This window comes from Stegodyphus dumicola, chromosome 6, assembly GCF_044657685.1.
Source record: "Stegodyphus dumicola isolate Sdum_Otavi_A_Nest chromosome 6, ASM4465768v1".
In the NCBI taxonomy this organism is placed as follows: domain Eukaryota; kingdom Metazoa; phylum Arthropoda; class Arachnida; order Araneae; family Eresidae; genus Stegodyphus; species Stegodyphus dumicola.
In genome coordinates, this window is record NC_140773.1 from 40,915,457 (window position 1) to 40,942,825 (window position 27,369).

Sequence of the window (27,369 nt, forward strand, 5' to 3'; positions counted from 1 at the left end):
ATAAAATATGTAGTTGAATTAATTTAAAATCTTCATTTCACTTTTACTTGAAAATTTTATTAGATTGTATTGTTTTTAAAAACTTGCATAATAATAAGCTTAATAATTAGAGCATTTGTGATATATATTTATAGTATATATATGTATACATTCACACACACACAACCCTATATATCATGTGATCTCCAAAATTAATAAATACATAATAAAATATATTTTATTTAAAATAATTTAAATTGCTTACCTTTGGATAAGCATGCTGCTGCAAGTTATTAGGATCATATACTTTACGTAAATTTGTTGTCCATGGGCCAACAGCTCGGATGTGTAAACTCAGATTCTCTTCATGGGGAGCAGATGACAATGTAAATGGGTGGTACTCATTTGTATTCAAAGGTACACAGGCTATTCGTACCCACTGTCCACTTTTGTATTCAAAATTATCAGGTCTTTTAAATTCAAGGTGCGTTACTCCTAAGTTAAAAAAAAATCAGTTTTAGATACTTTATGTTTAATACACTCTGATACAATGCAAAGGTTTTTTATTCAACAGAGATATTTTACATTTAGCTACTTCTAATAAGATAAAGCTAAATATAAGCTACTTCAACTATAGTGGAATTCAAAATTATATTTATGTATATAAAATATTTCATAAGGTGAATCTTCAAAAGACAACTCTAATTATTACTAATTAGTCTCATCAATTTGCTTCTAAAATGCAAACAATGGCTCAGCATCATCTGAAGGTGTGGCAAGTAATATACACAAATTAAGTTTCCCTGTAAACTTTTTGAAATTATACTTTTCGCTTCAGTGTTTATCAAGTCAAAGTATCATTTTGTATCATTTTAAAGAATTTTTTAAGCAGAAATACTTAACCAATTAGAAGCTGGACATACAAATATGGAAGTGACAAGGTGGTTGAATAGAGGGAAATAATGCACATCTCTATTTCATGGATCACGTTCAGATTGACGGTAATTTGAACACAGTTTGGTTCTTTTTTAACATCTTATGTCCAGTGGTTGTGCCCTATCTTTGCAGCCTGTGAAACACCATCTTTCAACAAGATAAATGCAAGGCCACATGTTGCACTTCGTGTTCTAACCTTCCTTGATACACAGGGTATTCGACTGCTACCCTGGCCTGCACATTCTCCAGATCTGTCACTCATTGAAAACATCTGGTCATAGGTAGCTTAGAGACTCGCCTGCTACCCTTCTCCAGCTAATACAGTTGATGAGGTGTGGCATAGACATGAAGCAGCATGGAATGAATCGCCCATTTCTGTCATCCAAGCCCAATTCGACGCCATGCCTAACCAGGTAAGGGCCATTTTAGTTGCCAAGGGTTTCTACTAATTTTTCAAAATTCAAAAGTAATTAACAAACCAAGTAATTATCATCATTGATCGAAATTTGGTTGACTTTTCAAGGGGAACAAACCAACCCCCAATCATTTAATGAATATATATATATATATATATATTCATTAAATGATTCATTAATTGATGACTGTGACTGTGTTTGCACTAAAGTTTCTAATTTTAGAGGAAAAATTCTGATTGTGTCGTATGCTAATAATGTTGACTTCGTAATATCAAAAAAATTGGCAGTCGATGCAGTTTTAATTCCATTTTTATTTTCCAGTGAACGTTTGTGGCCACAATTACTTGGCACCCTAGTCATGCCTGTTCAAGAAAATTTACATTTTTGATATTGTTGAGATAGAAAGCAGGCCAGTGAAATTACAGCCTAGCAAACAGCGAAGCTAAAGTGCGTAGTTATGCAAGATGGAAGCACACAAAGAGAAAAGTTTTGGTTTGAGTTCAAAAGTTTCAGTTTACAATTATTACGTCATCAGCGTGCATTGCGTAGGCCATGCAAAAATGAGTGATCTAGAAATGATGCAATCGAGAGGGAGTATTAAAGTTTTACCCAGTTATTTTCAGTTTTGTATACATATTTGAAGTTCTTTTTAATTTTACATGTGCTCCTTTTGGGTGACGACTTTCACTGAGAAAGAATTGGTTAGGGCCTTCATAGGAAATAAATTATAATCTATCATTTAAGTTCAGACTTTTCCTTTCAATTTTATTAATTATTATACATATATATATCAGGTGTTCTTAAACTCATGGTACATACATTAGGGGTGATAGAACACAACTTCACAAGTACAAATCACCATACAATCCATGATCAAAATTCAAGTTTGAAAGTGCTTTATGTACACAAATTTTAAAGATATGCAGTTTAACTGGCTTTTACTTATACTATCTACTGTGATTGGTTAAAGAACTCACATGATAGCAAAATTAAATTTTTGTCTGACTTCCATAGCAACTGTTACTAGATAATCTGCAAATACAATAAAAACACTGTTCACAGTAGAGACCATCATTTGTGTAATGGATAACTGAGGACGTGGATGGTGGATGGGTACACAAATCAGACAGGCCAAGGTGCAATACATGTATAAGGCAGCAGAGAGCAATGCAAAGGTTGTATGTAGAGTGTTGTCCAATAAGACAGATCCCAGATGCCGGAACCTGTCAGTGATCGTACCAGGGTACTGCACAAAAGTGAATCCTTTTCGAGTTGCAAGTAGGATACTGGTCATGGAAAGACCATAAGAATACAAACCCTAATGGGAAACATTTTGTACCATTTGAGGAAGTGCCCTCAATGCAATGAGAATTGTTATATGCTGTTGTCCATCAGATCTGATGTATCCCATCAAATGGTAAGCAGTTTCAGAATAACAAATGCGCCCCTACCGTATGAATAGGGTTCAAGAGCTGTCAAATATAGATTATATGCCACTTGTCACATTTGCCACAAGTTTTTTGCACTGCCATGGATACAGATTTTTCAGCACATGTGTTATTCACTGATGAATGGGGATAACAGGGGATATAAATATCTATAACTATCATATCTGGGCAACTGATAATCCACACATCATGAGCACAGGGTTGTTCCAGTATGCTTTCTGTGAAAATGTTTGGACTGAAATTATGCACAACCATCTGATTGGCCCATATCTGCTGCAAGTCGCCTGGGCAGTTATTCATAGCTTGTGTTTTCACAAGAGGCAGCATGATTACCAATGTATGGCAGTCAATCCTTCGATGGTGTCAAGCATGCATTAGTGTTGGCAGATGTCATTTTAAGCATTTGCTGTGATGAGGATTTAATTTCAGTTTGCTCAATAAACCTTTTTTTAAATTTCAATAGTGTTCTTTTATTCCATTTCTGTCTACCTGTTTCTCATCATTTAATGATGTAAGACATTTCATTCTCTAGCACCTTACCATTTGAGATTCAATTATAGATTGTGTGGTGATATGTGCTTGTCCTGTTGTGTTCTCTCACCCTCTTAATGTATGTGCCATGAGTTTAGGAATACCCTATAAATATAAATTTTTTAATATTCAGACTACACAAAAAATATAATTTTGCATATATTTTGAATTTTTCGTATTTTATATTAGTCTGCCATGAAATAAATAATCAAAAGAGATAAGTAGAAAATATAAAAATTCAAGATATATGAAAAAATGTAAAATTTTACTAATTATTTTTAGAATTGATTATTATGGGAAAAAGATGGAGAGTTTAAATATCATAAATAAAGTGAACTAAGTCTAAATTTGCTACATTTTCATTTAAAATACATACATATATTGTTAAGAAATAAAAAATGAATTTTATTTTGTCTAATTTTATATAATTAAAATGAAATGTATATGATGATTTTTTAGATCATAAATTACAGTATATGGATATATGATTTACTAATCTATTAAAATTTTTAGACCTTTTTAAGTAAACAAATAATAGTAGAAATTTTAGGAAAAAATATACCTGATGGTAAAAGTTCTGCTTTTAAGACAGAAATTTCTACTTTCTTCCGACTAACACTTATTAACCTGTCCAAAACAAATAACACACATGGGCCAAGGAAGTAATAGTAAAATATTGGTGGTTGTATTAAGTGACCAATTCCATGAAGAATCATCAATATATATAGCAGAGGATATAAGTTATGAGTCTTCCAAAAAGCATTAAAAACGTGTCTTCGAGCAAACTGTATAGCAAAAACATACATCAAAATCATTATGATAACCAGAAAGACACCAGTAATCCCTAAAAGTATGAAAAAGAAAAATTTAACTTTTGAAACTATACATACATTTAAAAACTGGGTACTTTTCTGTTAATGGTATACTATTTAGCATCAAACATTAGTGTTGACACAAAATTTAACTAGATGGTTGCAATCCTAAGGATATATAAAGTTTCATGAAAAAAATTAATTTGTGATAACAATAATATCTAATATATATAATGTTTAACATGTGCAATGCCAAATTTGTCCACCTTGGCAATACTCACATTGAACATTGCATAGCTATTCATGTGAAATCAACAGGCTTCCACATTTGGCACTTCAGTACAAATTTGGTGATTGATATGCCATTAACAGAAAAGTATTAAAATTGTATATTAGCAGTGCAGTGATAACAGGAACTTAAGAAAAAATAAATAAATGCAAATCTCATGTATATTTAATGATTAAAAATTCAAAAGTGAACACTATATTACTGATCAGTGTGTTATGTGTGTGTGTTCACTTGCCAGTGTAGATAGGCAAATACTTGAAATAATTTTTAAACTAACACAGTGAAAACTAATATTTAAATTTCACAGAACTTTTGATATATTTAACACTGTTGTGTTCTTCAGTGTTAAGTTCAGAAAGGTAGATAGATAGTAAGATACAAAAGAAAACTATTCAAAATTAAACAAGCAATAAATTTATTATAAACAATATAAATAAATAAAAATAAAATGAAAGATTTAAAACAGAAAGTTTACAATGCTTGACCAATATAGGATATACATAAGATAAGAACATAGCCAGCTCTCAATTTACAGTGAACAACATCAACAGTTAATTAAGAATCATTGTTAATCCAAAGGCAATTAAAAAAACATATAAAGAAAAATAATTCATATTATAATTAACAGAAAAATACTATTAAAAAATTACCGGTATTTTCAAGAATTATATTCTAGAGAATAAGTTCATTTGGCTATATAAATTAAATCAATATTCAAAACAAAACACACAATAAATGATGAAGGAATAATCATACAAAGGAAGGAACTAAGTTATAAATAGTATTAAACAATAATATTTTATTATGTTGAGCTGTTATTTCATGGATTTTTCTTTTCCTTTTTATATTTTTCATAGCATTGTTTTCCACACTCTCAATAGAAGATAGGCAAACTTCATAGATTTTAAGTAACTTCTGATCATCCACACCCCAATGAAAAGTTGCCAATGTGTATTGGTGCCTTTTTGAACTGATGAGAAATGTTTATAAGGCTATCTTTACAATTCATAAGTATAGTTCCATTCATAAATAATAATAATAATAATAAAAAGCATTTTTATGAGAAACCAAAAATTTAATGAGGAAGAATAAACATTTATACGATCAATATTTACTGTTTTACATCTGGTGGACACTGCCAAGTGAAATGATGCTAAATACAAAAAGCACGTATATCCATGCTTACTTAAAGACATGTATGGTGGTACATGTGAGTATTCTGTTGTTATATGAGTACTCAAAAATGCATGAAAATATGGCAGTGCTGTTAAATGCTGCACACATGCATCATTCTGCATTAATAAAACTTTTTATAGGATTAGTTATTAAGCTCTTGGAAGGTTAGACATTGATTATATAACATACACATAAATACAGAGGAGCGGCAAGATAAAAAGTAAATGACATATAGCAAAATACCAAGAAAGTAAATTACAAATGAAACGCCTCTGATAGAAATTATATTTATAAAAATAGTCTTTTACTTTATAGGAACTTCAATGTTATGATAGTAAATCAGGCAAACATATTAAAAAGCTAAACATTATAATCAAAATATATGCCTAATGGGATAAGTTAGCACAGTAAACTGTGTCTGTATTTTTAAACTCTATTTATTCATGTAATTATTTTTTTCAACAGAAAGGAAATCTTGATTATTTCACAATGAAATCACATTTTTATTATAATATGTTATGTAATATATTTAGTAATACATGCTAAAATTTGATAATAAATATTATACTTCATGCAACAAAACATTACACATATACAAAATTATATCATCTTGGTAATCAAATCATTTAATTTTTTTAAGTCAGAATAGATAGCTGGGTGATATTCTTTTAATTATACTTGCCAGTTTGTAACATGCTGGTTTACGTATAGTTTCAAATTCTAAACACTTTGCATTCATAATTAGTATCACTCATACAACCCTCTTTTTGCCAATAAACATAAAATATTAGTATTTTAATTTTGAAAGGTAAAAATTTATATCTCTCAATCATTTTGCCTTATTTCTTTTTAAATATTTCACATATCATTTCTGACTACTTTAGATCTCCAAATTCTTCTGTTGCAAGCAAAGTTCAATTCATTACTTGTCTTACTTTAATATATTTAAATGCTGCTCATTTTGGTTCATTGCAGGTACTTTGATAACATATATAGATAAAAGAATAAATGACAATTTTTATTACCTGTGATAGTTTGAAACAGCCAGTACGGGAATTTTGGAGGCTTCTGGGGGCTAAAATAAAAAAAGTTAATAATTTTAATACATTGAATATTTTAAATGAACATTTATATTCAGAGAATTTATATAAATTTCTTCAAGTCCAGTGCTGACTATAATGTGATACTTATGGCATGACAACCACATTGAAATGATTGCATCCACTTTGAAATACGAAACAATGAATGCAAAGATCACTTGTAACAATCAAATGAATTTTATGAGGTGGCAAACATCTGTCAGTTTATTAATTCTGTGAATATTAGAAACAACAAATATGATTCACAGATGTGAGTTCTTGGTAAATGAAAGCATGACACTCGTAAATATTCATGAAGATTTGATCACAGTCTATCATGCACTTTCAAGTATCATCATCAAGAGGTGGAATGCCATTTCTAGGCAGGGAAAATGTCATTTGAAGATAATGTAAACAAGACCATATCACCAGCACAAATCAATGTCTGACAGTTTCTCTGATTATGAAGGAAATAAGTTTCAGTTATGGGTCAGCAGAAAAAGTCTTTCACGAAAAGCTTCATATGCCAAACATGGGTTAGGGTGGGTTTCTCAAATAATGATACTAAAAATGAAGAAAACTCAGGTTAATGGTTTTTGATATTCTCCATAATAATACTGATACAGATAAGTTTTATTCATGGCAATTGATGGTACAGGAAATGTGGATTTACCACTGTGAGTTGGAAATGAAATAAATAGACATGATATACAAGTATAGATCTTCCCAAAATCACAAGCTCAAAATATAGAAGTCCATTGGGAAAATTTTAGCTATGGTTATATTGAGATGGCCATTTTTCTTAGATTATTTGCTGCATGACAATGCAATAACAGCTGCTTTCTATACCTACTTGACTCAACTCTGGCAGGCCATAAGGGAAAAACAGCATGGAAAGCTCAATAGAAAAATGTTGCTTCTGCACAATAATACATCTGTGTTCATGGTTTAGGTTTTCCAGACTACCATTCACCAATGAAGATTTTATTGTTCTCTTCCTCTCTACTGTTTATCAAATTTGAGTTTGAATGACTTTTTTTTTTTTTTTTGTTGTTTGTTTTAAAACAGAATAACTTAATCCTAAAATTTTGGCCACACATATAAAAAATTATTTGGCAACAAATTCTTGCAGACATGTAATGGAAATCTAAATGAACATTTGAAAGTTTCACTGGAGAAAGTTAGGTTAAGTTATTTGAATATCGCAAAGGCACAACAACTATCTGCCTAAGAGGTGGGATGGCTTTGTGGGGGATTTTATGGGGGAAACTGTCTCATATTAATGTTACATGCAAAGCAATTCACAAAAAAATAGTGATGCAGCCATTCACCTGGGATCAGACTCAAACCATGTTGAACTATCAGTATTCAGTGGTCTTAAACAGTGGGGCATTTCAATAAAGAAATCATATGCATTTATTTTTGTCTGACTGTTTACTGAATAAAGAATGTGCTAGTTTGTTATGAAATGTTTAAAATTGAGTATCATTCTGTGATTGGAATAAGATGCTTGCATCATATGTATGCTGATTTGTCGTTTTTGTATTCTACGGTGAAGGAATAAGTAAAACAGTTTGGTACAGCCAAAAATTCATACAGCATGATTCTTGTAAAAGCTGACAACTACAGGCATTGACATCAGAAAATACTGCTGTCCAAGGCAAAATATTAAGTGATAGGATATAGTAGCAAGATTGAATGTATCTGAAATAACTATTTTGTGCATTGTTTATGAATGTGTTCACATAGGCAAAGTTTCTGTAAGATTAGTACCTGACTTCTTTTACCAATTCATTCACAAATAGCGACCTGTCAATACTGTACAAAAACAGAGTGAGCTTGATGCCCCCCTTACCACTCATATTTAACTCTAAATGATTATTATCTGTTCTTGAAACTGAAATGTGACCTTGGTGGAAAAATATTTAATGATGATAGTGGGGAGAAAAGACCACTTTAAGGATGAGCTTCAGATTACCTTTTTAGGGGTATATATTTGCTCATTAAATAATATAAAAAATATATAGTATTAACATTTTAATAAACTATTAAAATAGTTTATTAAATTATTAATTTAATAAACTATTAAAATTTCTCTGTTTTAGAAATATATTAGGCAGAAAATTTTTGTATCTACCTCCATATGGAATTTATATTAAAGGGATGATATCGTACAAAAGGTGCCATTCAGGTATAGTTTCACAGCAGTGACAAAACTTTTTTTTTTTGGAATTCAATGCTTAAATGATTAAACATTCACTGTAGAGAAGTACTGTTTGACTATACTTAAAAACTTACTGAATGGCCTTCGGTTATGGATATATTTTTATTAAAATTTTCAAGAAATATTATTTGTTTTATTATAGGAATCTTTAGCCAAAGAAGAATTCCCAAGAGTTAATTTCATGGTTTGGAGAGGGAAAAGCTCGAAATCTGACTGATAGACTCAAACTGTAATAAAAAGTTAATGCTAGAGAACAGCTAAGGCATTATTATATTCATATAACCTTAAAAGATTCAGAAAAATTATAATTATTAATCAAGAAAGTGAAGCAAAATTAATAAAAAATTTCTTTGATTATAATTATTGAACATAGTAATAATTTATGAAATAACCAATGCATATTTATTACGTATAATGAATCTTAAATTTATATGTATCTTTGAAGAATAATAGAATATAAATTTTAGTTTTTATCTATTATTTTAAATGCACCACTTCATAATAAAAAAATAGTTGAAAGAAATGATCTTGGAAAAGAGGAAAGACATTCTAACACACGGTGAGAATACAAGACTGAAGCAATGAAAACTGCAAACCACTGCTCTGTGCATTATGTGCTTCAGTGCTAAATGTACACAACATCTGATAATCTAGAATGAATGAACTCATGTAACTGCTAGATTATTAACACATTTACATTTGCTATTACTTATGCAATAAATTTATTACATCTTCCTAGCAGAGCTAAAATTAAATAACTGTGCAGGAAACAGAATATGAAAGGCATAGAAATTTTGCATTAACTCTTATTCTGACATTACTACCAATACATGCATTGAAATGAACAGACAGTTATTATTCATTTAGAAAAACAAAATACATTATAAATATGAAGCAGTGAATAATATATTTTTAAAGTCATATAAATTATGTACTGATCTAAGAATATAATTTTTAAAACTAGAATTAATTACTTAGTTTCTTCTCATTAAAAAAATTATATATTCCTTGACTATATTATTAGACAAACAGTTCTTAAGTTTGTGACCCACAGAAAAGATATTCAGTACATATTGTAGTGAAGTGAAATAACTCATTAGTGAATTCATAAAAGGAATACTGAACTACTATATGTTGTTGACCCACTTACTCTAAATGAAAATTAGGGAAAAGGCACTGAAGATCTGAAACAGTCTGTGTACCAATATGATAAAAATTTATCCCATGTCCAATTGCATGAATTGCTGAAAGAGATTAAAAACATATTTTATGCTAGTTGTCTACATATAAAACTGAAACATTTTGTCCAGTTTTGTGATGCAGAAAATATTTATAATCTTTCAAAGATAAAATATACGAATAACATGTTGAGCCATTACAACTGCAGAAAGTCCTTTTGAGGAACCCATAATCAATTTAACTTATTCTTGTTAAATTATAAATTCCAAGATTAAAATAGCTTTTTGTTAAAAGGAATTAAATATTAGCAGAAATCGCACAAATTTTTGGCTATTTTGTAATATATCCGTCTTATTAAAAAAAAAAAAAAAAAAAAGATTCTATGATAACATTTGCTTGAATTATAAGATTTGTGGTAAATTATGCTATATATTTAACGTGTCTTACAATTTACCATAATACTGTAATAATACTTAAATTAATATTTTAAACAAAAATTTAGTTCCATTTGCATGAATTACACCATTTTTAGCAAATAAGGGTACAAGCACCAATGTACTGGGTGACTGAGTAAAAAACTGAATAATTTGAAAAGTATAAACAGTGGCACGATGCCACTTTGCCCAAAATACACAGAACAACATGGGATTTTTTTTAATATGAAATATTTTATCACCAGAATAGTTATACTATTTAGCAAGAAATAGTGGTTCAGTTGGATCAGAAGTTTTTATAGGTACAGATAAAAGTGGATGGGATACCACAATTTCATCACCAGTTCTGAAGCTCTGCTTCTTTGTGGAGATGGATTTGAAGGTCTCCCACCCTTCTTACTCTACTACTTAAAACACTCAAGAAGGCTTTGGGGTCACTAGTATTAAGTGCCCTTATGCAGCACAGACCTATGCCATTTCTGAGCTTTGAACCTGGCTCAGCCATATTGGAGGCAGTATTGCTAACCACTGTACAGAACAATGAAGTAGTAATTTAAACTAAAGTTTATGGACTAGCTAATTTAGCTAATGGACAGAGACATCTAACACAACTGACACTGGGAATAAAAAAAAAAAAAAAAAAAAAAAAAAAACCTTCATTTGAAAAATGTGAATTTCATGCATATGGCAGAGTTCTTAACATGTGGAACAGTGATAACCCCTGTAAGAATGGCCCTTTAAGGTTATAAATATTCAGTGTGATGGACAGACATCATTCATGACAATGGCCTTCAGATGTGAAACAACAACTTACACAGCAATGAAAAGTGTCAACTGTAATTTCTGTCATATGATGGAAAAATTCATGCTTAAGCATTCTATCTTACATCAACATTACACTATGGAGTATTTTTTTTTCCTCCATTGTGTAATGTTACTATGAAGTATTGTACAGGAAAAGATGTACTATGGAGTATTAGTACAGGAAAAGATGCTGTCCCTTATTACACATAGCTGAACTCTGATATAAACAGTTTGAAATGTACTGCTGAGGACTTATCAAAGAAAAAGGGATTCATAAATGAATGATCTGATAAAAATATAACTAATTTAGCAATAAAATCTTTCATATTAAAAAAAAATCCCATGTGTTCCGATGCACCTCTATACTATTGTACCATGCTTCGGCTTGTAATTTTCAAATTACTGAATCCTTACTATTCTGCTAGCTTATGGTAATATAACTGCAGCAATACATTTATGACAAACCATGTAAAAATTCCATATTCTAAATGCATAATAAAATGCATGACTTGAAATATGTTCAAAGATAACAGTTGTAAGATACAAATATGACCATCATTTATTGTAAGGATTTACATTAACAGGATCAACACTTCATAGAACTGACACCAACATATGACTGTTACAAATTTCTGGCATAAGACTAACAAGATAGAATTAAATTTTTATAATAATGTATGAGGATTAATGTATATTTGTCACTGGCAAATAATTTTTACAGGCATATAATTAACACCATTGACACTAGCATTTCATAGGTTCACATATATTTGACACTGTATTGTGTATCATAGACATATAATTGACACAATATAGGGTTGATAATAGTAGTCCTTTCAAATGAGACAGGATTGATACAAGTATTGGACCAATACCACGCAGACTAACACTAGCATATGATCAACACAGTTACTGGTCCTGACATTGCAGAGACAAATATGTACTACATGGATACAATAAGCACTGATGTAGTGTAAACAAGGCTTAAAATTCACAATGATGCATGATCAAAAGGTAAAGAACTTGATTAAATTATTATTTATATAGTACTAGCAAGAGATAAAAAAACAATTTTTGATCTGGCATGTCAGTCATCTGCTAGCAGAGAGACAGTTGATCCTGTACCACATTCTACTGCAGCCAACTCAAAGAATTTATTTAAGAATCATATCATAAAAATTTATTTAAGAATCTTACTTATCATAAAGAATTTATCTTGATTTTTGTAAATACTATGCAATATATTTTGCTAAAATATGGATCTTCATTTTGACTTCTTGTACCTGGTTGTTGCATTGGGAGGAATTTCTGTTATCCATTATGATAACTATTCCAAGACTGATGAATAGTTAGAAATATAATTTGTTTACTTCATTCGTGATCATTAATATTTCCTCTGCCCTTTACATGATGATATTTTTGGTATTGTTAATTTGCTTTGTTAATCATAAGCCTATAAAAATCATTCTCTTTTCAAAAACACATTTGAAGTTTTATTCCAATGTGAATTATTTTGAGATTTTATGAAAATACAGTGGATATTATATCTCCCTTATAAAACTTTTTGTAGAGGCTAAGAGAGCTGTATAGAAATTCCTACAGAACTCTACAGGAATCTGCTATATGAGCCTGTATAAAAATAATTTTCATAAGAGCTAAGGAGAAGCTTTATTTAAATGAATTGATTAGTTAACTGACTGTGGTAAAACAATCTTGCTTAAATATAGAAATGGCGTCATGAAAAATTTTTTAATTGAAAAGCTGTCTGTATTTTAGCTAACCATACAGAAAATTACAGGACACTTAAATACCTAGCCTCTTCAAATACTTAATTCATAAAATAGTCATTATTAAGTATTACCATAGCTATGAACATGCCATAGCATGATATATTTCTAAAGCACATAAAATTATTCTTTTTCCCTGAAGCACAACATTTCTGTATGCTTAAAAGCAAGCATACATTTAAAAAATATTTAAATATTTGCATCTGTTCTGAAGTATTTAAATCTAAATGCAGTATATAACTTAACACAAAATGCAAAAAATTTCAATTAAAACAACATAAGAAATTACTTATGAATTTACACTTACTAGTAAATATAAGTGCCCAGAAAGCAATGAACTTGTGAAAAGAAATAGCAGCATCAAAAGGAATGTATTTATGGAAAAAGGTCTCTCTCAAAAAAGTGATAGTGTTGCGGCACATTGTTAACAGAATGGTTGCAAAAGCAAACATCATGGAACTTGCAGCACCACGTGTAACTGTAAGTCCATATCCAGCTATTCTTCGCAGACCTGTATGTTCAGCTTCAACAGAATAATCTAAGCAGTTAAAAAAAATTATATTTAATAATGTGTATAGTTACATAAGAGGACTTTTTTTTTAAATAAGTTCCAAAGAGCGGAGAAACAAAAAAGGGAATGGAGGAAAAGGTCTTGGTATACACGGAAGTTAAAAAAGAAACCTCATGTAATAAATGTTTGTAGTAAACAATTAAATTAGCAAATATTTACCTGCAATTAAATCCAACTTCAGCATTCCAAGTTTCTGCTCATGCATTACAAATTCTCTATGTGAATCTTTTATAAGGTGACAAATAACTAAACCAAAGCAGTGAATGACAATGGATTCCCTGCCTGGTTCTCAAAAGTCACCTGACCTCATTCCATGAGAATTTTTTCTTTTTACTTTGTAAGAGTATTTTAAAGGTATAATTATTATTTATTTATTCATTTTTTGCTGCTATTGCCATCTAACATCGGTGCACTCAAAATTTGCATTATTCATGCCATCGTGTCAGTCATACTTGTTATGTTTTCAACATGTGTGGACTGAAATGGACTAAAGATTAGTTGTGTATCATGTGACAAAAGGATCTAGCATAAAACTTTTGTAATGCATGATAAGAAATATGAATATTTTGTACAATGTTTATTTTGATGTATTACAGATAAATATGTGCCAACTAATTTATTTGCTATAATCATTTGTACCAGGATGTTTCTTCTAAGCTTACCCTATACAGTAAAAAATTTTGATATACGAGTATACTAATGTAATCCTTCTGAATTAGGTAAGCTTATCATAAACTGCTACCTGTTATTCTACAGTTTTATTACAGAAGCTTGTTGCCTAGCCATTGAAACAACCCATCAAATAATTTACAGAATTTAATTTTCAAGATCAATAGTTTTTTCCTTTGCCATCATGTATATCTGGTGGTTGTTTTTAAAAGTACGATTTATGCATAGCACTTTTTTCAGAGACATTACACAACTAGTGATGAACATCAGTTCCATCTAGGAGTTCAGTCTGAAGAAATCTGATAAAAGTGTGAGTCTCGTATGTGGCTGGAGCATTAATTCTATTAGAATGATTAGATACAACAACACACAAAAGAAAGTTTGAATGAAGTGCTACAACAAATGACATGACATTTAACTTTAAGACATTTTTCTTCCATCTCAGTTTTATTTTCAAGGTTTGGTGAGACAAAGTACTGTTCTGTTAAAGCCACATCACTTAGTACTGTTTTTGTTTTGGCACATTTTTTCAGCACAGTTTGATTTTACTTCCTTCACGCTAGTAATTACGTTATAAATCATCACTCATACAGCCATGTTTTTCATCTAATCAGTTTTATTTATTAATTTTTTTATTGCAATAAATTGCACGACGTGGGATTTGGCAGAAGATAAAGAAGTGGCTATCTTCAACTTTTCGCAAAACTCAAATTCAAGAAAGAAACATTCTTCCCTAAGAAACATTGAGCTCAACATGTCATGGAATTAAATGTCGACTCTAAGCCAAAATAGTTATGCTTGGAAAGCAAAAGATATCTAAACACAGACATAGCTTGTTGAATCATGCATTCTTTCCATTACTGTCATACCATTCATTTATTGATGATGTCATGGGTTAACATCTATTGAGTTTTCAAAAACCAAAGCTTGCTTGATGTGAATCACAACATACTGGTATATGTACTAAGGCATTTATGTATACACAACTACCAATGTTAAGCTTGGTGAGTTTTTACAGGAAGAAAAATAGTGACCTATAAGTGAAAAAAAAATTATTACTTAGCTATTTAACATTTTCATTAGGTATTTATCCTGAAAAATTAATCAATAAACTTACTTGCAATGTTTTTGTTTCTTTTGTCTTTGCGGAAATTTTGTGACAGTTGCTTTAAGAATAGAGCAGTTGTTGTTCCCATTAGTGATTTTATGTAAAATATGTATTCCACAAAAATTTTACTGCAGCTGAAACTCTCATATTTTAAAACTAAGCTTAAATAAGACAATTTGACTACAAAAACCTACTACTGGAACTTGGAATATGATCAAAAGAACACATGGAAATGCTTCTAAAAACTGAAGAATTATTATATGCATGGTTATCAGAATTTAGCACATTCTGAAAATTTGATGACTTCTCCTCAAGTGGTTATGCTAATATAATACCTTACCCCCCCCCAAAATGGGACAATTTTATATCTCCCATTCTACTGGATCAATTGTCGAAATTTTACTTGCGTTTTCCATGTTTCGAAAGCGCGACTTAGGACATATATTAGATTTACAGCATGTATTGGACTTTTTTTGAAATAACATACCAATTTTTTTCCACATTTCAATTCTATAACTCAAATCATGCTAATATGCCAAGTTTTGTAAAAATCGCACGAGTCGTTTTAAAAAATGAGCTCTCAAAATTCTACCTCCTCCATGTTAATTGAATTTAATATATATCTCTTTTTTTTATTAAACTTACTTGATTCTTCCTTTCACATTTCGAAATTTTTAGGTTCATTCCAAATAAAATTCACCCTTTTTATGATTTATTTTTAAAATTTGTATTGTTAAATACTTTTTATAAATTTTTTGAAAACAATTTTGAATAATAACCTATAAAATTTTAACCATCATCTTAAAGTGGATGTATTCCTAAGCATAACTGCAAAAAACTGGAGTTTTTTATTAAAATTTCCTAAGATATATCTGAATTTACATATTGGCACCTTTTAAAATTTGGCATATTTGCTATAATCGATAATAGCGCTAAATGTCGCTTTTGCACTTTGTTAAAATTATTTGAAAGTATGAGCGATTACTTTTCTTTCGCTCAAGTACAATAAAAAAAGGAAAGGAAAATATGTTGCTATAAATTAAGAAGATCGCCAAGAGTGGAAAAAATATACCAAAATTAAATTTTAAATTTCTCACCAAAAGTTACGAAATTTAATATCTACGCAAAATTTGAGTAATTGCGAAATACATATATATAATTCAATATATAATGAATATCAATCCGCGCTTTAGAGACATGGAAAACAAAGTTAAATTTCGACAATCAGTCAAAAGGAGATATAGACTGTCCCATTTTTTTTGTGTGTATGTGTGCAAGGTGTATCTGTGCCAATTCCTAAATTTAAAATTGTTGATCACAACAAAATTGTGCCAAATTATTAAAAAAATACAGGTTGTGTTTCCCCAACAATAAGTTATTCGAGGACATTGTCCTGAAATTAGAGAATGAATGTTCCTTGTTGCTGTTACTAATTTCCCTATTTATCTGATATTGAGCCACAGGTGTGGAAAAAGAAATATGTTCTAAGAGCTAGTATGGCACCAAAATGTAAGTTATGGCTTCATTGGAAAAGTAACGAAAAAGCATCCCTCATATGCACAGACATATATACAGCGTGCCCACTAAAGTCCGGTACCATTCATTTAACTTCCGAACGGCTGCAGCTATAATCACAAAAGTGGTATCTAGGCATAGTAAAGTGTCTATGTGCTACTAGATGAGATAGCGTACAGTGCTATCTGGTGGAAAATGGCGAAGTTAGCATCCCTATCTCGAAAATGGCACAAGATATAAAGAAAAAGTGAATAACAAAGTTGTACAGCATCGTCGATTTAGTACGGAAAGACGCCTTGGGAATATAAATGCTAAAAATAGAACCCTGAAAACGCACATATTTTTCTTCGCGATTTCCTGCCGAAACTTGAAAGGAGAAAAGATTATTTTTCGAACAAAAAATGAACCCGCGCACAGTGGCAGCGCTTGTATTTCATAATTGAGAGGAATTTGGTTCAAAAACCCACGGGGTGCATCCTTGTACTGATTGTCTTTACAAACAAAGTAGAAAATATGCAGATCGTGCACAATCCTTTCCCAAAATGCATTAACTCAACGCAACTTGATCTTGATGTGCGAATTTGTGCAAATAGTGTATGAAACGTCACACCTGTTCATCTGAGACAGTTGTAAAAGAGTTATCTCGTCAGGTTTGCATGTTGAAGGTGATGGTCAGGGAGCGATTTTCAAAAGATAATTTCTATGAGATGGTTCGTGATCGTGAATGTGGGCGCAAGGCACAATCGGCAGCGCGGTTGTATCGCAATTTTTTCCTGCACGCCCGCATCCTTCATACAAAACCATACTACAAGTTATGAAACATTTAAGGGAGACAGGTTGGGAAACTAGCCGATTTCAATCTGGCAGACCAACTAAGGTAGGGCGGAAAGTACAACCGGAAGATATCTTCTCATACGCCCTCACATATCCAAACAGCAGCACAAAAGAGATAAGTAAAAAACTGCGGCCTCTCAAAAAGTCTCGTTTGAAAAATCCTAAATGAATTAAGTACTTATCCATACCGTCCAACACTTAATCAGGCATTCCTAGACAGGGATGTCCAGAGACGTTTTTCATGGTGCAACTTCGTCATGAACTAAACAGAGGTCCAGCCAACATTCTTCGCAGATATAGTGTGAATGGATGAAGCATGTGTTTCGTAGAATGAAATATACAATAAACAGAACACCCATTACTAAGGACTGAAAAATTCATCATTCTGCCAACATTCGACATCAAATATGGTTCTTGATTAATGGTGTAGACTTTATAATAACAGCCTAATCGGTCAAATATTTTACCAGGGTATGTTAACGGCATCATGATACTTAGAACTTCTGCAAGATGTAACACCAAATTTTGTTGAGAACCTGCCGTTGCTTCAATTTCAGAATGGGTGGTTGCAACATGATGGCACACCTGCACACAAGGCGTCATAAGTGAAGTAGTACCTGATGGAGGAATTCGAAGAACAAATAATCGGGTATGGTGATTTCGAAGAGTGGCCTCCACAATCACCTGACCTGACTCCAATGGACTCTTTCCTGTGGGGATACCTCAAACAGCAGGTGTGTGCAACATCTCCTCAAACATTGCAGAAACTTCAACAATGTATTCCAGATGCTTGTGCAAACGTGTCACCTGATATGCTACATGAAGTTCTACAAGGATCCAGATGCTCATTTCAGATAATGGAGTGAAGTCTGAACATTGGAAATAAAGGTAGCTAGTCAAAAGCTATAAATTATATTAATAAAATAGGAAATGAAGGTAGCTGTGATAACTAGTCATTTTTTATTTTCTAAGATCGTTTCATCACATCACAGTGTAGGAAATTGTGAACAAACAAATACGTGTTTAAAACATTCTGTCCTTAACACCATGTCAACAGGATGTCTTTCCGTACTAAACTGAAGATAATCTATAACTTTGTAATTCACTATTTTTTTCCTATCTCGTACCGTTTTCAAGATAAGGACGGTAACTCCGCCATTTTCCACCAGGTGGCACAGTAAGCTTTCTCATCTAGTAGCTTCATGGTCACCTAGACACAACTTTCATGACTATAGTTAGTTAGATGTTCGGCAGTTAAACGTGTGGTACCTGACTTTAGTGGGCACCCTGTATAACACATATAATATATATATATAAAACACACATACATATAAACAGTTATATTAATTAAATTAAATACCAAAAGAAAATATGCTTTTAAGATTATAATTAAAAAGTAGAAAATACTTACAATACGCTTTCTGAATAAATATTCCAAGTATTACTAATGTGTATAATATGGTCCAAAATATATGGGAAGTATTATTTTCTATGAATCGGATTATTCGATTTACTTGTTGTTTGGTTGGATCTTTTTCATAAAATACAGGTTTTGTTTCAACACGCAGATGAGAAGCAGGTTTACTGGTCTTCAATAGATTTTCTTCTCCGATGACACTGAAAAATATTTTAAGAAAATTAACAAATATAAATGCTAAATTATGCAATTTATATTACTACTTAATAACTTTAGGCAGGAGTTCTCAGCCGGTGGTACGCAAGAGAAAAATAGGTGGTACGCAAAGAAGCAAAGTATTTTTAACTATTAAATTCAAAAATTAAAACCTCAACTTTCTGATTGAGTTTTTTTCTCTAACACTCGTAAATTTATGCAATCTGAGCTTTGTTCAAGAGTCATGGTGGTAGTAGTACAGTGGTGGTACTAAAGGTTTATAATTTTTGTTAGATGGTAAGCATTAGTCAAAAGGTTGAGAACAGCTGACTTAAGATATTATGTAGTAACAGGAATAACACAAAATGATGCACTGAGTATATGATACACAACTATGCATCCTAATTAGTTTAATTTGCATAATACTGACATAACCATTCATGAAAGTCCATTCATATAAATATGTATATTACATTTAAATTGATTTTGGTAGTTGCATACTAGGATTAATTCATATACATATATATATATATATATATTGAATGAATTAAAATTCTTCTAAAAATCCAATCATTGAATGGAACTACAATTTTGGCCTAACTTAATTTGCCAGTTTGGCATCATCATTCTTACTTGAGTAAGAGAAGAAACACCTTCGCATTTATTAATTATTGTTCATTGAATGGGAGTTGGTTTGTTCCCCTTGAAAAGTCAACTAATTTCCGATCAATGAAGATAATTACTTGATTTATTAATTTCCTTTTTCAAAGTTTGAATTTTTGTTATTCATGATTTAAATTCAAATACCTCTCAAACTCTTTTTCATGATTTAAATTCAAGTAAAAAAAAAAAAAAAAGTTTTTTCATGATTTACATTCTTCCTTTTAAAAAACAATTTTCGGAATTAAACTTCCTATTTCTGGGTTCCCTCATATTGATACATTCTTGTTATGAAATTATATTAGAAGATAATATAATCAATATTTCTTTAGTAAATAAATTATTATATATATATTTAAATCACCAAACAGGAATAATTCCAAAATTATCTTTGTAGTTTATTAAAGTTTACAGCATCTAGAGAATGTCACATATCCAAAATTTTGTAAGAGCATTTGTAATAAAATGAATATAAGCTTCATGTAGCTACTGATCCTAAGCATGTATTTCTAATTAGAAAGTTTTTCTACACAATGTAGATAATTTTATGAGAGAAATTTCACCACTAGGAAGAACAATTCTGAAAATAGAAGTAAAATACCTTAAAACGAATGATGCTAATGAAATGAAATTGTTAAATTAAAATTTTTGCATGGTCTTCATAAAGAAAAAAAAGTCGAGTTACTAAAATATTCATTATACTTTCCATAAAATACAGAAAGGAATTAATATGGAATGTTTCATACCTTTTTAGGTACAAAATTCATGAAAATAAAATGAAGCATGCTCTGCATACTCATATGCAAAATATGTGCAAAATTGCAAAACATCTTTTACTAGAATATTTCAGCATACAGATAAAATATATACAAAAATAAAATAAAATAAAAATAAATAAAAAATGAACTGAGTTCAACCAATGCCAATTAAAAATCTGTATTGGAAATATAAAGAATATTTGAAAATCTATGGCTTACATTTGATTAAAAGATATTTAATGTAAAAAGAAGATTACAATTCTAATCAAGCAAACAAAAAATATAAAGTATAAATAAAACAAACAATCTAAAATACTATTTAACATCTCTCTTCTTTTTTCATATCTTGCTTCATCAAGCATTATTGTATTATAGTTATAAATATGGATATGTATATAAATAAATACAAAGTAAAAAAAAATCTGATATAGACACCACATGACTTCCTTTGATGGCCTATTAAATTACACACATTTTCTGCACACACTTCATTTAAACTTGTTTCCTTGAACTGTTCTGACTTAATTAACGAATCCTTCATGGCAAGTTGAAAATGACATAAAAAATTGCATAAATCATAAACAAGCGATAAAGCTTAAAAAGTAAAAACTTAAAATTTAAAAATATTCTAAATTTTTAAAGCTTTATTGCTTATTTACGATTTATGTTTTTAAATCAGTCTGCATATTTTCGAAATTTGCGTATAGTTTTGTTTTTTCAAATATTGGATGAAAAAATTGCATATGGTTTTGTTTTTGGAAATTGACCTACTCAAAGTAATTGTTTAAAATTTGTCTATTTTTTTTTTCTTTTTTGTAATCGTTTCGAATTTGTCTATGTTTCTGATACTATAATTCTGCAACTTTTTGCGTTGTTTACTTCAGCTTGTAGGGGTTGGACTGATAAAGACACAAATTACTTTAATTGTTTTTCTAAGATTATTTTAAAATTTTAACTTTAATTTGTATTTAATAATTACTCTGTCAGTTCAGAAACCAGCTGTTTTATTTATTTACTTCTTTCATTGCACCAACCCCCTGATGACGATGGAGCGAAAGATATAAATTTCATATTTCATTTTTGGTTTTGGCATTATTTTGCATCCCTATTTCTAGCAGTCTGTCACTGTGCTTCTGATTTTTTTTTTTTTTTTTATTTTGCATGTGATTTATTCTGAATTGAATATGTGATGAATTTTAAATGCATTTTTTTATTTTACACATACACGCACACATATAATACATAAGAAGAGAGAGAAAGCTTTTAAATATGTGTGTATGTATATATATATATTAGTCACAAAATGAGAAATCCAGGAAGTTAGAGAAAATTTAAGTGATCTATGTAATAGTTTAAATATTTTAAGTAATAATTTAAATATACAGTATTAGCAATGGATACAATACTTGATGAATTTTAAATGCATTTTTTATTATATATATATATATATATATATATGCATATATATAGCTTTTAAAATATATACATATATATTACTAACAAAATGAGAAATCCAGCAAGTTACGAAAAAATCCAAGTTATCTATACAGTACCAGCCATAAATACAATACTTTTTCATGATGCCATTAACATATATTTAATTTACATGTATATATTAGTAACAAAATGAGAAATCCAGCCCAAGTTACAGAAAATCCAAGTTATCTATACGGCACCAATCATGAATACAATACTTGACTTTTTCATGGAATTTCATGGAATTCATTAATTTTGGAATTATTCCAGTAATATATAAAATTATTTACAATAAGGATCATGACCACTGATTTCTATTTGTGTTTTTTGTTGATTGTAATATAATCCTTAATGAGCTTTATTAGATTGTTTTGAAACAACTTTTAATGATATCAAAAACAATAGAACAAATTTACAGAACATGTATCAAATATATACCTGTAAGCTCTCAGAATTGTTTCTTCAGCTCTGACTGCAATACTTTTACGTGAAGCAGGAGCAGCTTTATAACCATCACCAACTTAAATGAAGATAAATCTTTATTATATATTATTCATAGAAAACTTCCTTAAATTAATAATTATGGTTTGAATTTTAAAATGCACATGAAATATGCAATAAATGAAAAATTATAATGGAGAAAAAGGTAACAAGAATGTAAAAAAATTGTATTTCAACTTTATAAATGTATCTCTTATTCAATAGTTTTAAAATCACACATCAATTATTTTTCCTTGAATTTATATCGCCATGGCGAATTTCATCTATCATTTCCATGTTAAGAGAAAATAAAAATAAAAATGATAATAATAACAAACCACACCTTGCTTATAAATGGTTTGGCAGAATGAATCCTTTTAAGGAATTACAAGCACTAAAAAATGTACGTTAACTTCTGAAAATTTCTCAGATTTCTTTATATCAAATACTTTCAAATTATCTCTTTTGATTAATTTTTCAATTTCAAAATAGTGACTTGTATAAAGTACTAAAAGATAGTTTCTTTAGTCACTATACATTGTTGAATAGTAACTAAAGAAAGAAACTAACTTTTATGAAAAAAATTAATTTTATAAATAAGGTTTATTTAGGCCTTATTTTATTAGACTTAACCTAAATAACTTTTATTAAGTATTATTAAACCTAATCTATTCCATGAAAGCTCTTATAAGGCCCTTTAATTTTTTTTTTCATTTTTCTGGCCATAGGGACATGTTTAGAGTCACCAAAATTATGAAAATTTCTGTGTCTTGGCATTTTTAAAATTAAAAAAGAAGAATTTTGTTAAAGTTACAAAACTAAATATTTATACAGCTGTTACTGCATATAATTATTCCTATTATTAAAAAATAAAGCAAAAAAACTGACTCTTATATGACAAAAACTGGCTTAACTTAAATAGTGTCTTCTGTCCTTCAAGTTGAGGAAAATATAATAAATTTTTGCCCAAAGCCCAGTGAGCCCTCATATTGCAAGCGACTAGCACATTTTGCTAGCAGTTAGATCTGTGGTTCAAATTCCAATGTCGACATAGTTGATTTTTCATGTTACTTGGTCTAAGAAACATAATGAGTCTCTAGGAAAGTGCAAAGTACCTTCAAATAAATAAAACTATGCACATTTTAGAATAGCTCAGTTACTGTCACAAAAAAGCTTGAAAAACATATGATCATGTAAAAAAATATTTACTATTGAAACTTAATTGCACATAGCCCAATTCCTCTCTATGATCAGCTAATAAATGTGTAAAGTCATCAAATGTTATTTCTTGCTTCTTCTGTAATCCTGCTGATGAGAACATCGAAGCTATTAATTCTTCTATTTGACTAGAAGAAAGTGACTGGTTTGCCAGCTCTAAAAGGGACCTGTTTGAAGAGATATCAATAATTAATTAAGTATATATTTTTATGTAATGAAATAAATAAAAATTAGAGAAACAAATACAAATAACTTGAACAGAAACATTACCTTATCATATCCGAAAATTCTTGTCTGGAGAGTTTCCCAGAATGGTCTATGTCATACATATCGAACATAAGTTTGGTTTTGTCTTCTGGACTTCCTAGAAATATACATAAATGTGTTACATTAAAAAATTACCTTATATTATCATAAAAATATAAAGATCACATTATATAATATAAGTTTTTCACAGTATAAGAAATACCTCAACAGAAGAGAAGTATGTATATAATGCAGGAACTAATTGTATCTAACTTAAGGTTAGAAGAAAAATAGCTAAATACTAAAAGCACTAAAGAATTAGAAAATATCCAGCTATTTAAATGTTGTAAATACTCATCTAAGTTTTTAATTATTTAGAATTTGCATTAGCTTTGATTTTATATATCAAATAAAGATTATACTTCACTAAAATGCAGAAATGTTAAGAATACAAGAAAATTTATTTCTGTACTGTGATTAAATTGCAAAAGAATAATTATATATATATATAACTGAAAATTTCTAGACAACTGAGTTTTAGAAATTAGGCAAAGTTTTTAAATATTAAGAACAAAAAATTTTTTATTATTCACTAAAATATATAAAAGTTTACCTTTTGCAAAAATAACGATGACATTTAAAAACTCTCTAAATGATATGTAGCCATTTCCATCGGCATCTATGAGAGCAAACATTTGCTTAACAAATAAAGCTTCAGGACGCAAAGAGAGTGCTTCAGCAAATTCATATGCAGTGAGTTCTATGTTAACAATTTCTTTCGCTTGATTATAATCTATTCCCAAAGTTTCTGAATCATCATGTTTAATTGAAAATGCCTAAGAACAGAAAATATATGTTATGAAAAAATGTTTAATTAATCTTCTTTTTATTTTCTAAACTCAAAATCATGGTCATAAACTTAAATGCATTAATAATTCTCTTGCTATAGAAATAATTTTATAACAAATCTGTAAGCTTTGGATCGAATTATTAATCTACACTCATGTCCAAATTTTACTTTTACATATGCAAAAGTTATGATATTCCAAGAAATATCCAATCAATGTAATCTATTTTTTCTGGGAATATGTGAAAAACAAGTCTGATTAATTAGCCTTTTCTAGTCAAAAGCGATAAACAGCTTTTAATATGCAAATCAAGGCATTACATCATCTAGCAATGAATCAAGTACTTTCCTCAAAGTGAATACCTGAGTGAATTTCTGCAATACAGCTGGTTTCAGTGTGTAAGGACTCGAAATGGTTCATTATGGCTCCATTCACCTGGAAGAATCTGTGAAGTGGTGAATCATCAGTTGGTTAGGAGCAGAGCAGACAAGCATGGAAGCAGTAAGAGGTGTGAATATTTCAAAACAGACAAATGTTTCCCCTACAGAAACAATTTCAGAACTCCGGAACTATTGAAAGAAGGCCTGGACATGGTCAATGATCAATATCTAACAATAACTGCCTGTCGTGACAGAACGTCTACTTAAGTTTCGAATTTGCAGCCAATTATAAATTTTGCTTTAAATTTTTTTCAGCAGCAGATCTATGACCAGTCAGAGATATTGGGATGAGGTCTTAGAACCTTATGTAAGACATTCAAAGGTGCATATGGATCTGACTTTTATTTATGGATGACAATGCTCATCAAAAATTGCCGGATTTCTTGAGAATGAAGATATTGAGCAAAAATTGTAGCCAGCAAAATCAGCTACCTTAACCCAATACCAAAAAGCATTTACACAGAGGTATGCTTCTTCTAGAGATGTCAAATGCCCTGAAAATCACATTCAAGCAATAGAACTTAATTCCTTAAAAACTGTGATTAATAAAGTTATTGTCAGCATGAAAGTATGTTATGATATGTGCATACTAGTCAAAATCATATTCTGTTTTGAATTCATAAGCCCTAATTTCTGAATTATTCTTATTTCCCCCTTAACTCTCCTTGTTACATACTATTAGCATTTTTATTGTTTCATGCCATGGTTTTGTATCATATGCAGTGCTCTTAATATTTTTTATTGTATTTATGTGTCGTGATGTTACAAATCATTCTAGAAAAAGTCATAAAATTATACTTCACAGTTTCTGAGAAATCTGTGGTTTCATGCATGTAAAAATAATTTTTGACATGAGTGCATTATTTAATGGAAAAATATTAGTAGATTGATTGATATTTTGCTGTTCTTAAATCTCTTATTTAAATTTTTTTAAATTTTAATATGAAAACATTACTGAAATCGAAAATTTTACAGAGATTTCTTATAATCTTTCCTAAAATTATAACCTAATCTATAAAATCATGAATCAGTCTCATTTTTGAGAAAGTACAAACAAAATAACCATAATAACAGTTGAAATCATATCAAAACATTTAATTCCAGTTCTTGTTATATGATAACAAAATTAAAACAAGGAATAGTAAACCTGGGACAAGGACATGAAAAATATAAAAATTATAAAATCATTACAAATGTTAAGTTTGAATTATGAGACCATACAAAAAGTTTAAAGTTAAAAACTCCCTCTAACCCAGAAAAGAAAATTAATGTAAAATACCTTTGCAGTACACAAAGTAAGCAACTAAATATAAAGAAAAGCTAAAAGTGTGAATATGAATAAAGTAACTATGACTGCATTTGTGTCTCCATTATAATTTTATGGAATTTACCATTTTAACTGAAAATAATTTCTTGAATGTGATATTCTGCAGTGTTTGTAGTCATACTGGCACAAAAGTCTTAACAAAATTTATTACAATCAAATTACTTTTAATAACAAACAAATGCTTGTTACTCTAAAACATCATGGAATCATACTATATGCATGGTCTCAAACTGGGTTGCATGTGGACCCCGAAGCAATTTTACATGGCCAGTGAATACATTTCAGTTATATATCTGCTGTAAATATGGTGCTTATAGTTTGAGATACATTGATATGGACTGAGCTTATGTGTCAGATTGCTATTAAATGAAAAAGAGACATAATGAATCGTTTGAGGCTTTGTCACTGTGTGTATGTGCAAGTAGACTATGCAATTGGATTAAGCTGGGAGAACTCCCCATGCCAGTACAATCAGTAAATTTAGTTGTTATTAGTAGTGCTTTAGTATTCTGG

General features: G+C 29.9%; 1 protein-coding gene across 4 annotated transcripts in view; it reads right to left on the reverse strand.

Annotated features, from left to right (window-relative positions):
- The window catches only part of LOC118182489 (dual oxidase 2-like), a 156,319-nt gene that overhangs the window by 20,512 nt on the left and 108,438 nt on the right, over positions 1 to 27,369 (reverse strand). For 3 of the 4 annotated variants that reach the window (XM_035351838.2, XM_035351835.2, XM_035351837.2), the window contains 10 exons: positions 24,855 to 25,077; positions 24,266 to 24,359; positions 23,987 to 24,162; positions 22,736 to 22,817; positions 19,203 to 19,408; positions 13,402 to 13,632; positions 10,041 to 10,134; positions 6,613 to 6,662; positions 3,873 to 4,154; positions 245 to 474 (listed from right to left, as the gene is read on the reverse strand). In XM_035351838.2, coding sequence (XP_035207729.2) covers positions 245 to 474; positions 3,873 to 4,154; positions 6,613 to 6,662; positions 10,041 to 10,134; positions 13,402 to 13,632; positions 19,203 to 19,408; positions 22,736 to 22,817; positions 23,987 to 24,162; positions 24,266 to 24,359; positions 24,855 to 25,077 — 1,668 coding nt within the window. The remainder of the gene's footprint in view (positions 1 to 244; positions 475 to 3,872; positions 4,155 to 6,612; positions 6,663 to 10,040; positions 10,135 to 13,401; positions 13,633 to 19,202; positions 19,409 to 22,735; positions 22,818 to 23,986; positions 24,163 to 24,265; positions 24,360 to 24,854; positions 25,078 to 27,369) is intronic. The other variant, XM_035351836.2, reaches the window with a different exon arrangement.